This window comes from Nothoprocta perdicaria, unplaced genomic scaffold (assembly GCF_003342845.1).
Source record: "Nothoprocta perdicaria isolate Ctin4 unplaced genomic scaffold, notPer1 scaffold_33, whole genome shotgun sequence".
In the NCBI taxonomy this organism is placed as follows: Eukaryota; Metazoa; Chordata; class Aves; order Tinamiformes; family Tinamidae; genus Nothoprocta; species Nothoprocta perdicaria.
In genome coordinates, this window is record NW_020455566.1 from 4,573,846 (window position 1) to 4,588,745 (window position 14,900).

Consider the following 14,900-nt stretch of genomic DNA (forward strand, 5'->3'; position numbering starts at 1 on the left):
CCGGCCCCGGGGCCGCTCGGGGAGCGGGCCGGGGCCTGGCCCGGGCGGAGAGGGCGAGGGCGCCGGGATGAGGCGCTGGGACGGGGCGGGATGAGCTGCGATGGGGTTTGGGGGCTGGACACCGCGGCGGGATGGGACACGGGAATGGGACACGGGGATGGGACACGGGGACTGAGATGGGGCACTGGGAACTGCAGTTGGAACAGGGTGCAGGCCCTGGGAGCCAGCTCTGGATACCGGGATGCGGTGCTGGCGGCTGGACATTGGGATGAGGGTGGGATATTGAGCCCGGCACTGGGGTGGGAGGGGGTGGAAGGCTGGGACAGGGGTGGGATAGTGGGGCTGATCCCTGGGGCAGGATGCGGCTGGCATCCCGAGACGGGACCTGGGCACTCGGGCTGTTCCGGCACCACAGGGGAGCGGTGGGACAGGCAGCATCCCCACGGGGGGGACGGGGGCTCCCACGGGCGGGACGGGGTTGCTCCCACAGGAGGGGGCTCCGCGGAACCCCAAGAGGCCCCATGGAAAACAGGGAGAGCGTGGGATGGGGGTGTGGGCAGGAGCAGGGGATGCCCAGCCTCGTCTTTCTGTTAGAGGAATCCCCCTCCTTGGGCCACGGGAGACGAGGAAACGGCAGGCAGATAACGAAGACGCTGATTTATTTGCAAGGAAAGGCAGCCATGGAGCAGCCCCCGCATCCCTTGCTACTGGGCTAAATGTGCAAGGCTGCAGATTTACATACAAGATTAAGGCACATTAATATCTGAAAGGGAGATTTTTGGGAAAAGAGATCTAAGTAGATATTACCGTCAGGAGCCAGCAGATTGTGGCCAAGATAGAGCGCTGTATTTTGCTGATTCCTCCATCGATTATTAACATCAAATATTTTATCTGGATCCCTGCATCTGTTAAGCTTGTTTTTCTTCTTATCTGCTAGTGTTACTTTCATTTGTATTTGAATCTTGAAACAATAAAAGAAGCATTGTTTTTTTTTTTAATGACACTTATTTTTTTCTTTGGCAAGGCAGGGGGAAAAAAATAAAAGCCTGAGCAGGTCTCAAGCTGTGACAACTGAAACGGAATGAGATTTCAAAAAAAAAAAAAAAAGTAATAAATGAGATTTGAAATGGCTCATTTGAAATACACATTGCAATATTCTTCACCCCTAGAATGGGACACATTATAAAAACAAAATGTCTTTAAAATTAGTCAGAAAACAAATACGTTTCCTACCTCATCAGCATCGGGCATCTAAACCTCAGTTCTGCCAGTGCTCCTGGACAGCACTTAGGCGCTGCAGGATTTATAGCACGTAGGCACGGCAGGATTTATAGAGAAATTTGGGATCTCTGTAGTGCCGTTAATGCTCCCCAGGCTAAGGATCCTGCCGGAAAGGGGAGGCGGACACTGAAATACCTGTGGGAACATGGGCTGCTTTGGAGAGTGGGTGACGCCACTCGTCCCGCGGGCTCGGGCAGCTGCAATCCCGGCTACTGCTCCCGGAGTCAGCGCCTCTATGCATTAAATTACCTTAAAGAGAAAGACATTGAGCTTGAAATTATTCTCATAAGGTCTTCAAATGAGTTAATTGATTTGCACTTATCATCAGTCAGGAGCAGTTAGTTAAAGCACGTGTTCTTGGAGACTGGGAACTCGTTAGGCCCTTTATAATCATTTTATTCAGCATTGAGCACAACCCGTGGCTGAAGGCAGATGTTACTGCAACACTGATATGCCAGTGTATCCACAGACCCTCAATCTTAGTATTATTGGAACAAAATAAAAGTAATAATAAGATTTTGAACATAACACAGCTTTTGGCCAAGATGAGCTAACCGCAGAGCGCATATATATATTTATTTATAGATATGTATATGACTGGGATTCAAGTTTAGTCTGCGCAGTTCCAAGAAGACCACTTTTGGTTGAGAGGCCAGTGCATCCGCATAGACCCCTCCGTGCTGAGGCTGCTCTGCTTGTAAGAACGGGCTGCTTCTCGATTCCTCATGCAGACAGGATGTCCGGGGAGCGGCGGCCGCAGCGACACCACCTCTCTAGCCGGCCCTGCCCTCGCGCTGCCCGGGCGGCCGCGCTCCTCAGGCCCTGCCTCAGGAGAAGCTGCAGGCCGGGAAGGCCGAGAGCGCTTGCTCAGAGGCACGGATGGAAAATATGGGTTTTGCTTTGTTTTCCTCCCCAGCCTGGTCCCACACGGGGCTCTGCTCGCAGCAGCGGCCAGCGCAAAGGCTTCGCTTGCACCGCCCCGGGGCGACGCCAGGCGCTGCCCGGCCTCCCTCCTTGCCTGCCCCGGCTCTCTTACCACAGTCCAAGTTCTCCACGGACCTCCAGCTGCAGGGCTGTGCCTTGAGGCGGTGGAGACGGAGCGTCCACCCCGCACCGCAGGGCCAGGCAGCTCCGCGAAACACGCGCCCTTCCTCGGGAGCCAGCCGGCAGCGAGGCCGCCAGGGCCGCGGGCGCCTCGCACAGCCTTGCCCTAGACTCTGTCATGTGTGATTTTCTTAAAGATATTTCTAAGCTAATTATCTCCCATTAGCAAACATCTTCCGGAGCCTGGCTGGTTTCTATCCAGAGATGAAGCAGCAGAAGGGATTAGTGATCTTACGATAGCCTGAGCTGTTAAAGCGCAAAGTTTATAGCCCAAAAAAATCATTTTCCTTACTTCTAAAGAAATGGAATATCGCTTCCCCAGAGCTTTCTCATGCTGCTGTAGCAACGTAGTATTTGATAAAGTCTGAAAAACTCTACAAACCCTGATCCCACTTAAACTCTATGGAAATCGTTTGTGTTGAAAAATATCCTTATCATTTAACACCCTTTCATCTTTTTAATAGGGTGATACAAGTTTCAAACGACCAAATTATACAAAATTACTTACCGCTATGAAGTTAGCATCTAACTGTAAAAAAAACCCACCATTCTAAGTGCTGACGGCAATTGGAAAATAGCAACAGGAAATATTTGATAACGCAAGAGCCAACCTTTCCTTTGGACCAAAGGAAGGACTAAAAAGCAAGGCATAGATTTCTATCTTGCCAAAGTGGACTGCATTTGAATATCATGATCACATTTAAGATCAAGCCATTTTCAAAATGAAGAACTTTTTCTTTAGGACTAGTTGTGCTTTGCATTAAGGTTTACTGCAGTAAGTATAAAATAGTGACAACACAACTTCATGTAACCACTACCAAAATGTCATCAAGCAAAAATAGTCTTTATTCAAATTTCATGGAAACAGGTTATCACTGTACTTTTGCAAGACGGGGAAAAATAAAAAAATATAAACCAAGGATATTGTCACAATACCAGAATACGGAACTCTACTACTATTCCCTTACAGATTACTTCAAGTATCAATTTCCTTTTTCTCTCCTTTTTGGCAGTGCTATTCACAACTCCCTAAGTCCAAAAATATGAAACAAAAGTAGTAAGAAACTTAAGACTTTGCACTTCCACTAAATGACATACACCGAAGGGCATCAATTCAAGGGTGATGATGGCTGAAGCCATCACACCCACGTATCAGTCATCATTCCAATTTCGTAACCCCGAAGCGCAGTGCTCACTCTCTGTAAGGCTGGGCTTAGAAAAGCAGGGCAATTTCAGTGCTGTAGGAAGAATTAAAGAAAATCTTCCTACAAGACAGCAAGTGAGCCTTGCACTTGTGAGCATTACAGGGAGCAAGCACTGCAGTTAACAGGGGACAGACACACCACCACGGTTGTTAAAAATATACAGCTTTGACGTGTTCTACTTCAATCACTTGTGCTACAACTACCAAACACGTACAAGACTTGTCCAATAGTTCCACGTGTGGTTGCAGCAAGGTTAGGATTTGGAGCGAGACCTTGACTGTGATCGGGAGTGTGATCTAGAGGCAGACCTGGACCTAGACTTGGACCGGGACTTGGGTTTTGAAATTGATTTTGACCTGGAACGAGAATCTGATTTGACATTTGGCTTTGACTTGGAATTGGATCTAGATCTGGAGTGAGACACCTGCTGCACACCTGTATCCTCACCCTCTCCCTTGGCTTCCTTCTTGTCAGACTTTGGTTTCAGATACTCCTTTTCTTTGGAGACTGACCTGGACTGCTCACGACTGCCCTTCCTTTTCTTCTTGCCACTCGCCTTGCTGTCCCGCTTGTTGCGCCTCTTGCTTTTCTCACTCTTGCTTCGGCTCCTGCTTCTACTTTTGCTGCCATCCCTGCTTCTCTTCCTACTTCTCCTTTTGTCTTTACTATGGCTCCTGCTCCTATCCCTGCTCTTGCTCCGGCTTCTAGCCTTGCTAATGCTTTTCTCCCCGTCTTTGCTCCTACTCCTCATGCTCTCCCTCTCCTCTCCCCTTTCTCTACTCCCACTTCTGCTCCTGCTCTTACTCTTTCCCTTGCTGCGGCTCCTGCTCTTTGCTTTCTCATCACTGTTATGGAGAACACCCTCAGATTGGTCTTTACTTTTGGCTCGTGATTTTTCTGCACTCCTGCTGCGGCTCCTACTTTTATCCTCTTTACTTGGAGTCCTGCTTTTCTCTTTTTGGCCTCTGCTACGGCTCTTGCTTCGACTACGGCTCTTGCTTCTGGAACGGGACACAGACCTGAAAGCGCAAAAACAAAAAGCGATTCCTCTTCAGCACAGCTTAGCTTTGAGCAGCACGGAAACGTTGTACATGTGGTCTTCCTGCTGCAACTCTGGGATGATCCCTCTCATTTCACCGGCGCTGCTTCCCCCACAGGGACGTACCTGGATCTTGATCTGCTCTTGGAGCGACTGCTGCTGGCACTGCGGCTCCTGCTCTTGCGCGAATGTCTGCTTCGGGAGCGAGACCTGAAACGAAAGCCCCACGTTAGGACGGGCCTCTGCGCAGCCCGGGATCTGCTGCTCCCACAGGGATCAAGGCTTCTGCCAAAGTACGTCTCGTACAGAACTGCAGAGCACTTCACACAACAGTTACACGTTTAGAGCACCCTTCTCCCCAGGGCTCAATCCCTGCTACGTCTGGAAGCAAGCAGGGCTGCCGATCCGAAATAAGGCACAGCTTTATTATTTAAGATAAGGGAGTGAGAATCACTTTCCAAGGAAAGGCAGCTTTGAATATAGTGAACTGTGCAGACAAAGCACTTGGAACATGGTTCTTTTTGCTGTTCACCCATGGAAAGCCGTTGGCTGGTGCCCAAAGACACCGGGTCTAATGGAGCTTCCCCTTTCAGGTCCCCAGAATGGCAACCTGTCTGTCTATGACCTTCCGAGAAACTTCAGGGATTACTCTATGTTCAGGGATACTATTTTCTTACCTGGCTCTATAACTGGGAGATGCAATTAGGCTGTCAGTCCTGTAACACCTTTCCACTCCGTTAACTTTTGGGCACATGGGCCACTTTCAATGCTACTTCACAAAGGTCTTAAATGCACAAAAGTCCCCAGAATTGTGGGGAATATCCTGCAGTTCCCGGGAAGGAGGGACAAGGCAGAGGTACCTGCTTGGGGCAGGGAGGAGGAGTCTTTCTCGAGACAAAACGAGTACTATGCAAGAGTAGATGGGAGAAAATACTTGTGTGTTATTGTGTGCCAAAGCATTTTTCTTTCCCTTACCAAGGATGCTGCAGATTTCTAAGAAACAGGGAACAGGTGGGATCTCCAAGCTGAGAAATAACTATTACAGCAAAACACAATGTTCAGCATCCGTGCTACGAGTACCTTCTGGCTCCTTCTTGGTGCACAGCTCCACCTACCATGCCGTGTTCTGCTGCAAAACAGCAGGGACCAGGCACTCGCTGGCAAGAGCAGCGGCAGACAGCGACGTTCAGCCAGCAGATGCACACGTTCACTAAGGACAACACCGAGAGGCTTTGCTTTCCTCAGTTACTTGCAGGTAACTAATGAATTCCCAAAAGTTAATTTGTTGGAGAACTTGGAACACTTCCAGAGCATTCGAGAATCTGCTATATATTCACGTTACTGCAGTTGGACTTCAGCTGCATGTGAAGAGACATACCTTGAATGGCTTCGGGAATAAGAGCGGCGCCGTCTCGATCCAGGTCTGTCTTCCACTAATCTAATCTTTCTGCCATTTACTTCTGTCCCGTCCAGCTTTTCAAGGGCTCTTTTCATGTCAGAATAGGATTTGAACTCAATCACACCTTCATTTTTCCTTCCTTTGTGTGCATCTGCATATGTCACTTCCCCTGCCTGACGCATATAATCCTAGAGGAAGAGGACAGAATAACCATGGCCTCGAATCCAGGCTGGGGCTTTCGAGCCGCTCCTGCTCATTTCTGCACCGACCCTCACTTCGCCTTTTCCACGTACACCCACGCCAGCAAGGGTTTTCACCACACAGCACTGCAGAGCTAAAGCTGAGGTTTCCGAGCAAGCCAAATAACGCTCTAGAGCTTCACAGCGATGCTGGGCTGCTAGTTTTGAGCTAAACTGTAACTTAAAGCCTTACACTGGCATTCTAGCATGAAATATGCTCTGGATGGTAATGAGTTTCAACTGACGGAAGCGATTAAGGAAAAAGTTGCTTGATCTATAAATCACATGTTCAAAGGTAACTTAGAAAAGGTGAAAACCAGAAAGATCTAATAGGAAAGAAAAGCAAACTGATCAAATAAGCAAGAGGAGCACACGCTTCCCTTTGTCCCACGCTAGGTTACACCTCGGGTTCTGCTGGAAGAAGTCCCACAGCAAGAGAACCTACGTCCAGCTTCCCACTTCCCACTACTGGCTGCTCCCTTTCCTTTACCAAACCCATGTTTCAAGGGGAACCACCATCCTTCCGCTCCAAGCAAGCTGCGGGACAGGGCCATCTCCCAGCTGCCGTGCACTTGGGCTGCACCGAGTTCTGGTTCAGTGTTTTTGACCCACCTCCTCCCCCGTGATACACACTGCAAGGAAAGCTGTTCAAAGAGAAGCAATGCACCCACCAGAGGATTAATCATGCCATGCTCTACTTACAAGTTTTAATACCAGAAGCAAGGACAAGCTACTCAGGGTGTGAAGCATTAACAACAAAAGATATTTGAAGGATCTCAGTACATACCTGAACTAGAGTTACATATTCAATTACAGACCAGTTTCTAATACGTCAAAGTTTGTTTAGAACAAATTTTACCCATCCTTAAGAGAGAGAGAGAGCCATAAAAGAAAGCGGTCCTGTAAGAACAAGTGTTTTTAACCATTTCTGCTATTTTTCATTAGGAAACACTCCTTTTACAACTACTACTTGAATGTGCTCCCTGCCCTGCCCCTTCCAGCCCCTGATGGAGACGAATATGAACCTACCCCTGCACGTGTATTCCTGTGTACTATGGTCTAGATAGGGCATTTCCACTGCGGAGAATCACTTTCCATTCCCTTCACATTCCAACAAAGTTGTAGCTTTTAACAGAGATTTTGCACCACTGCTCATAGGTGGGAAGCACTTTTTTTTTTTTTTTCCCTGAAACTTAATCTTTAAGGCAGTTTCTCAGTGTGGAAATTCTTAACAGAGATGGTGCAAGAACGATGCTATCTTTCCAAACAGCACCTCAGAGGCTGACGAGTAAAATCCAAAGTGACAAGGACAAACTCCCGTGACTCTAGAGAGCCCTATTGCTCCCCCTGATTAAACTCTGCCTTGACAGGACTCAAGGGTAACGCTGAAAACATCCGTCCATGCTGTTGGTTTACGTGGAGCAAAAGAAGCATCCTCCTCCTGCTGCCCAACACCATACAAACCTGCATGGAAGCAATTCCCAATGCAGGACACACATTAACAACTGCATGTATTCAGGCATACATCAACACTGACTTAATGTATTGTTTCAGAAGAGGTATACACATGAGCACGTAGACTCATTTTAACAAATCTGAGTGAGGAATACAGATCCATTACGAGTTTTGCTTGATGCAACTAAAGCTAACTTGTTTACCCTTTGTGCTCTTTAATAGAGAGGGTAAAGAAAGGGGCCCCCGTACCTTAAGATCTTGCCAACTGCAGCGGCTTGACAAATTTTCCACAATCAATCTGTATTCTGTACGGGTCGGAGGACCGTACTTATCTCTTCCGCTTCTTCTATAACCATATCCACCTTTAGGAGGTGACAAGCAGACAGCAGTACTTCAAGCAGGGAAACGGAGAGCTGCTCCACCCGCCGGCCAAACACACCCCTGTTCTGCCCCGCACGTTTGCAAATGCATCAAAACGTCACCCGCCCTCTCGTCCCCAGGAGGTCCCCACTGCATAAAGGTTAAAGAGATGCAAAGCATTTTAAAGTTATTACTGCAAATAGCGGCACATAATGAAAGCAGTGCATACTATAATTACCGTTGAAATTAACATGCAGTTAAGTTTGTTTAGAAAATAAAATAGAAAGAAGAAACCAAATCAATTAAGCCACTTTGCCAGTGCTACTTACATTGCTTACAGGTTTTCTGAATATCTGATATGAATAAAGATTTTCAGGCACCTATTTCAGATTAATCTCATCTGTCTCTGCCCCTTGGGATCCTCACCACCCAGGTCTAATAGGAAAAGGTTGCGGTCGTCACCTGGCTTCCTTTTTGGGTCAGCCAAGGCCAAAAAGGTCAAAGCCACTCATGGAAGGGGAACCCAAGGTCAGCAAATGGCACAGGCAGCCAGCTTAGCCTCAAAGGACTCAATTAAAACACTGAGGTCTTTGTTAAGTCTATGTTAAACAATCACATTACAACAAAACCATTAAAAGAGTTAAATAAAGTGATAATAAAAAATGGTACAAGAAACGGTTTATTAATTTATCAATTTAAATAGTTTAATACAAGAAACAATAAATATTCAGCATGACAATTACATTTACAGTTACAGAACACTATTCACAACTTCGTATCATTTCCTTTAGAAGTTATTAGAAAAGGAGGAAGTGTTTTACTCCAAGCAGGGCAGGGTTCAAAGGCGCGCTGGTGCTTACTGCGTGCGGAGCCGTAGGCGCTGTCCCGCCGCGGGCCCCGGGCGTGCTCCACGATCACCCTCTCCCCGCACAGGTCCTTGCCGTTCAGCTCGTAGACGGCGTCGTCGGCGTCTCGCAGGTCGTCGAACTCCACGAAGCCGTACCTGGGGACGGGGAGAGGAGCGGCGCTGAGCGGAGCCCGCCTGCGGCCCAAGCAGCACCGTTCCCGCAGCGCTCCAGGCGGGAATCTCGGTGCTGCCTTTCGGCCGGAGGAGCCGGTGGCACCACGAGCCCCACAAGCTCCATGCCCTGCCCGCCGGCCTGCTCCGAACGGCGCCTTGCTGCTCTCCTCGCTAAGCGTGCTCGCTGCTGCCGGCAGCGTTCAGCAGCTCACACGCTCGCTGGGTTAGGCTTCATCCCGAGCTTTGCAGAGCCCTGCTTCCCACTCCTGGCTGCATTAGGCTGCTCACGTCAGGAAGCCACCTGAGGTCCTACTCTTTCAAAGGAATAAGCACGTGCGAGGGAGCTGCATGCCCTGCTTGGAAGGTCCACCAAAGAAAATATGCAGGTCAGAAAAAGAGCTTTTGTCTTCATCAGAGAGTCTTTATTCCTGAGCTTAGACAGCACTGAGGATTTGGCTAAGCAGCCCCATCCAACAGAGCGGATTCCTGCTGAGGGATCTGCACCTTCCCACTTGCTGCCGGGAGCACCTCATGCCCGCGAGCCTCCTCCAACCTCTGCGCTTTGAACATGGCAAGTCCAGCTTCCACTGGACATCCAGCAGCCCAAGCCAGGAACCAGCCCCAGGGGAACAAACAGCCCTCCCAACGCGAGGCTCTAGAGAACCCCACACAAAGCTTTAGCCTGCACTGTAAATCCAAGTTGCACTAACCTTGCTTTGAGATTCTGGAAATATAAGCAGACAGAGCAAGATGAAGGACACAAAATTTAAAAAGCTTATTTGTTTCATTTAAATGATGTTCTTCATTCATCAAAGGAAAGTAACTGACATAGACAAACTTGCAGACCAGCACGTGCCTCAAAAGCTCCCATGGACATTTCTCACCTCCTCCTCTGCGGTGCCACAGGCATCGCTGGGGCTCTGATGCTCCTGGTCCCTGCTCACTGCAGAGCTCAAAGGAGTTTTTTAAACCAGCTTTTACAGCTGGTGCTCAGGGACAAACTGGTGCTTTCCCTGCGGCTGCCGAGCAAACTGAACCAACACTGAAGGCTGCCAGATCCCGAACTACCACAGTGAAAACGCACGTTTTAAAAATAACACAAACGCCCATTACCCAAATGGGCCAGTGAAAAGGGGGACAGGGTGGAAAAAAAGGCGCTGTTAGTCTGAGCTCAGACTGAGCTCACCTGCGGCTGACATCCCTTTGTCCTTCTCTTACCTGCCAAGATCCAAACGCAGGTTTCGGGCTCCCATGCAGTCACTGACGGCATCGCAGCCTGTACAGAACCGGGAGCCTTTTTCCCGGCTGGCTGCAACGTGTCTGGTGGCGCAGAGCCAACGCCATCCGAACGGGAGGCTCCGCACGCGAGCGGAGGAAGATCAAGGCTGCGTCGCGGCGTTCGGAGTGGCCCGAGAGCAAACTCACCCTACCGGGACACTCGCCTCTGCTCTCACGTCACGCTACCTTTAAGCGTTTCCGCTTTTGCTATCTGATTTATTAGCCAAGAATGTCGTCAACTGCTACAAATAAGGTAAGTATGGTAAGAGTTTAGGTGAGAAAAGGGAGCACTGCAGCAGCATGTCAGTGATGGAGCAGTAGGTTAGGTACAACTTAGGCTGTCTCAAAGCTAAACACCTACAAATCCATGCACTTGGCCTCTGATAGTTTTCCATGAAACTCTCCCAAGTGGATCGAGACAGACTGGATTAATCCGCCTAAACCTTGATGGATGGTGCCAGCTTAGCTGCCTTCTCTCCACTTGCTCCCGAAGGGAATACTTAACATTTATCCGACACCGTTAATCCCTTCCATTTGGGAATATACTGGACACAAATAGTCCTAGAATAAGATATTACTCTAATAGAAAAGGGAAAAGCTGTAACAGGAAACTGCAGGTGTTTGTTAAAACCAATGCCTCTAACAAGCTTATTCTACTTTCAAGGTTTTGTATATGTGATTTTACAGGAAAAAACATGCATCCCAGCCAGCACACTAATGAAAGCAATAGTAAGCCACCTCTGTTATGCTAAATACATACAATATTGCACCATACGATCGAGGAACAGGGATCAGGATGGTTTAAAACAGTTTGATACCACAGAAGGCGACAGTCACTGACGTGGCCTTAACTATAGCGCCTGAACCTCCTGTGCTGACAGCAGTGCAAGTTAATCTTCTTCTAAATGACTCCTACTAGCACTTCCTATGTGGCATAAAACTACTTACTGAAAACGCCACTGCATTTACTTGAGGTAATGTGAAGCTACACCATTTTCTGCTTCTGTACCAAAAAAAAAAAGTTTAAAAAGTATATGCTCTTATTCTAAGCAATTCTAGTAGGCTGAACCTCTCAAGGTGTTTTTCTTTTAAATTAGGAAAGAAGGGAAGAAATGTAGTTTTCTAGAATAGCATGATGGCCCAGATTAAAACAAAAAATATTTTCCCCCTCCTTTAAGCTGTTCCCCTGTGCACACAGGTTTCCAGGGCGGCAGGGCTCTCCATGCTCCTCCCCACGCCGGTGTGTGGCACAAAGCCCTTTCCTATGGCACCCATAGGGTGCCAGCTTCTTTTCAGCACCTGTGGGCTGCTTCCCTGTCTCCATTCTCTTTCCGGCTTCCTAAGGTGGGAGGCCACACAGATGAGCTGGGCTCTTTGCACCTCCGCCGTCCCCGGGAGTGGCGGGGCCGGGCGGCAGCACCCGCCAACACGGGTGGCCACCCAAGGGTGACACCGGGCGGCCGCTTGCTGCCCTGGGCCTCGTGGGGCAAAGCGAGCGTGTAAAGTGCTTGGAAACCACCCGTGACGGTGCGAGGAGAGCGGCCCTGCAAGCGGCGCCTCCCACGCCGCGATGGGACCCACGGGACCCGGCCCTGGGCGAGGGGGAGCAGCCTGCGCCACGCGAGCCCTGCGCTCATCTGAATGCCCTGCCACAGGTACCCCTCCAGCGTGCGTTAGGAGCCAGCTGCGATTTGGAGGGAGCAATATTTAAGCTTCCTGAGCAACAGCAAAGCAAAAACGGATGAAAATTTCATCTTGCTCACAGGAACATCAGTAAAGCAGGAAAGTCCACTGGAATGACAAAAATCATTGGAAAGTTACCTTGCTATCATGCAGGTATGCCGGATATCTAGTTATACATCACTATATTATAATTCCAACCTGATTTTCAAAGGTGCTTGATATCAACAGCTCTCAGTGAAGTTAACAGGCAGAGTTAAAAATCAAACCATCTCCCCTTAAGCCACAAGCAGAAATTTTGAAACGAAACAGAGAAGTGAAGCTGGAAGCTTTTAGTTTTGTGCCTTACTCCCCAGGATGATGGAGAAGGTGCATCCCCCGCCCTTGCAATGGGTTTATGAGGACTAACCTGACAACTCTTGAAAAACAGTTAGTGAGGGACAGCAATTAAAAAACACATTGTAACCCGTGCACTTAGGCTGCTGAGACTGCAAATTGGTTTCACCATAAAAGAAAGTTTCCAGCCCTTCAAACTATTTCCCTCAACATTTAGGATGTTTTTCCAGAGATAAAAAGAGATAGGGTGAAATGTCCAATCCTCTGGTCACCCAACACCTATTACTGCCCCGCAGAGCTCCAGCTGCCAATCCAGTTTGAGCAGGAAGGAGCAAAGATTGCAAACTGGGAACAGGCAGCTAGAAGTTGTGATCGAAATGAAGATACCGATGAAAATGCAATTTTTATTTTCCCATTCTTTTCTCAGGCAGGCAATACTCTTAAGACATAGGACAGCAAGCTGCAGTTACAATCACCAGCAAGGGAGAGCCTTGCCAGGCTTTCAGGACCCTGACCTATCACATTCCACTTTCATTCTCCTGCTCCAGCTTTGCAGCTTAACTTCAGCTGCTAAAATCCCGCATGGTAATCGCCTCCAGGCTGAGCATTCAAGACAGCCCTCACTTTGCACAGGAAACTGAAAGAAGCTCTCAAGTCCCACACTGCGCAGTAATTTTCCTCATTTGCTAAGCACTGCTAAAAATAAACTGGGGAGAAAGGATCAGAGACCAACAAAGCAAACTGTAAAACACCCTGACAAAAGCACAGCATAAGGATTATCGCAAGCAGAGACATAAAATCTGATAGTTTAAGTAGATTTTTGTCAAACAGGAACTTTAAATACAAACCAACAATAGCTCGTTGAAAGCATTTCTGAATATACACCTCAAAGCACACACATTTTTGAGTTAATCCAAAGAATATACGTTAAGCTCCATCTAACCCACTGCTGAGACAATTCACCATAAATCAGCAGACCACAGGGCGGATGACAACTCAATCCCGTAACTCTCGAGTTTCCTGTGGTTATCTGCAACTTCTGAACACTGTCTTACCAAATGAGGCTTCACTTTGTTTCACAGCTGAGGCAGCTTCCATTTCTCCTTCAGAGCCCCAGGGTTTTAGGCACAAGAAGGCTGCATCCTCCTTCTCCGCTCCAATATGTCCCAGGTATGATTCATATTTAAGATCCTAGAAGTCTGATAAAGTTTGTTTTTTCAACAACTGTCTCTGAAGTACTTCTCTCTCAATTGGCATTTTTATAACACAAATATAAAAGAAAATCTAACTGCTCAGAACCCCGTCATGGGTTCAGACCAAACCCCATAAAAAAACCCATCCTTAAGACTTTGCTTACAGGCAACCTACCTGAAGCTCTGTTGATGCAAACACTGACACGTGCACAACTGTTTAAGAACAGTTTTTATTCACGTTATAAACCTTACATACATCCAACCTTCCTGTAAAAAGTGTTGAAACGAAATGAGCATTGTCTACACTGAAGGACTAACTCTTCCAAGAGATTCTTCTCTACTTCTAAAGCAAAAACAGCAATGGGGTGTTCCAGCCAGTAATAAAATCCGCACTCCACCCAGTCTCCCTAAAGCAAGACTTCGAGCTGGGTTTGCTTGTAAAGTAAAAAACACCAACACTTGTTAGTCTGGGGTTTAAAGTGTTGGGAAAAAAAAAAAAAATAAATCACTTTTTTTTTTTCCTGGAAAATCCATACTCGAATGCCTTGGGCAAGCGCTGGCGGGGCAGATCCGCGCCAGGGGGTCCCTGCCAGGGGGTCCCTGGGGCGCAGGGAAGGGCCCTGCCCGGGAGCGGGGCCGGGCTGCAGGGCACCCCCGCGGGAGGCAGCACCGCCCGCGGCGAGGCCGGGCCCGGGCTCCCTGCTCATGGCAGCCTGCCACCCGTGTCCCCAAGGGCGCCCATGCCCGCAACGACGGGGCTCAAGCCCCGCGCTCCCAGGGGGCCCAGGCATCCTGACCCCTCCATCCCGCTCCAAGGAGTCCTGAGCCCTCCCCTCCCCCCATCACGGGAGACCCAGGCCCCCGCGCGCGCCCCTCCCCAGAGGCGCCCAGGCGCCGTGCTGCCGCGGCTCACCCGTTCTTGAGGTCCACCTCGAGGATCCTGCCGTAGCCCTTGAAGAACCGCTCCACGTCGCGCTCGCGCGCCTGGTAGCTCAGGCGCCCGATGTAGACGCGCGGCATGGCGCCCGGGCGGGGCGCGTGACGTCACGCGCCGCGTCACGGCGCCGCCGCGGGGCGGGTACCTCACGGCGAAGCCCCGCCCACCGCACCTTTCCTCCCCCACCCCTCCCGCCGCTCTTAAAGGGGCCGCGCCGCGGGGGGACCCGCCTGCAGCGCCCCCTGCCTTCCCCATGCGTCTGCAGTTGTCCCTATGGAATCGTTATGGCGGGAAAACGCCCTCCAGATGGTCAGACCTTCCCGATGGTCGAGGCCAGCCATAAAAGGCGGCTCACATGTGCAGGGGAGCTGGG

The 14,900-nt window shown here is 49.3% G+C and overlaps 1 protein-coding gene across 1 annotated transcript; it reads right to left on the bottom strand.

Annotated features, from left to right (window-relative positions):
- Positions 1 to 3,320: 3,320 nt before the first annotated feature.
- On the bottom strand, positions 3,321 to 14,671 carry SRSF4 (serine and arginine rich splicing factor 4). Its single transcript, XM_026043396.1, has 6 exons — positions 14,504 to 14,671; positions 8,943 to 9,085; positions 7,972 to 8,084; positions 6,008 to 6,216; positions 4,756 to 4,839; positions 3,321 to 4,609 (listed from the first exon to the last, which is right to left on the bottom strand). Exons 1-6 carry the CDS (start codon positions 14,608 to 14,610, stop codon positions 3,844 to 3,846), a joined length of 1,422 nt encoding a protein of 473 aa, XP_025899181.1. The 5' UTR covers positions 14,611 to 14,671; the 3' UTR covers positions 3,321 to 3,843.
- Positions 14,672 to 14,900: the final 229 nt, after the last annotated feature.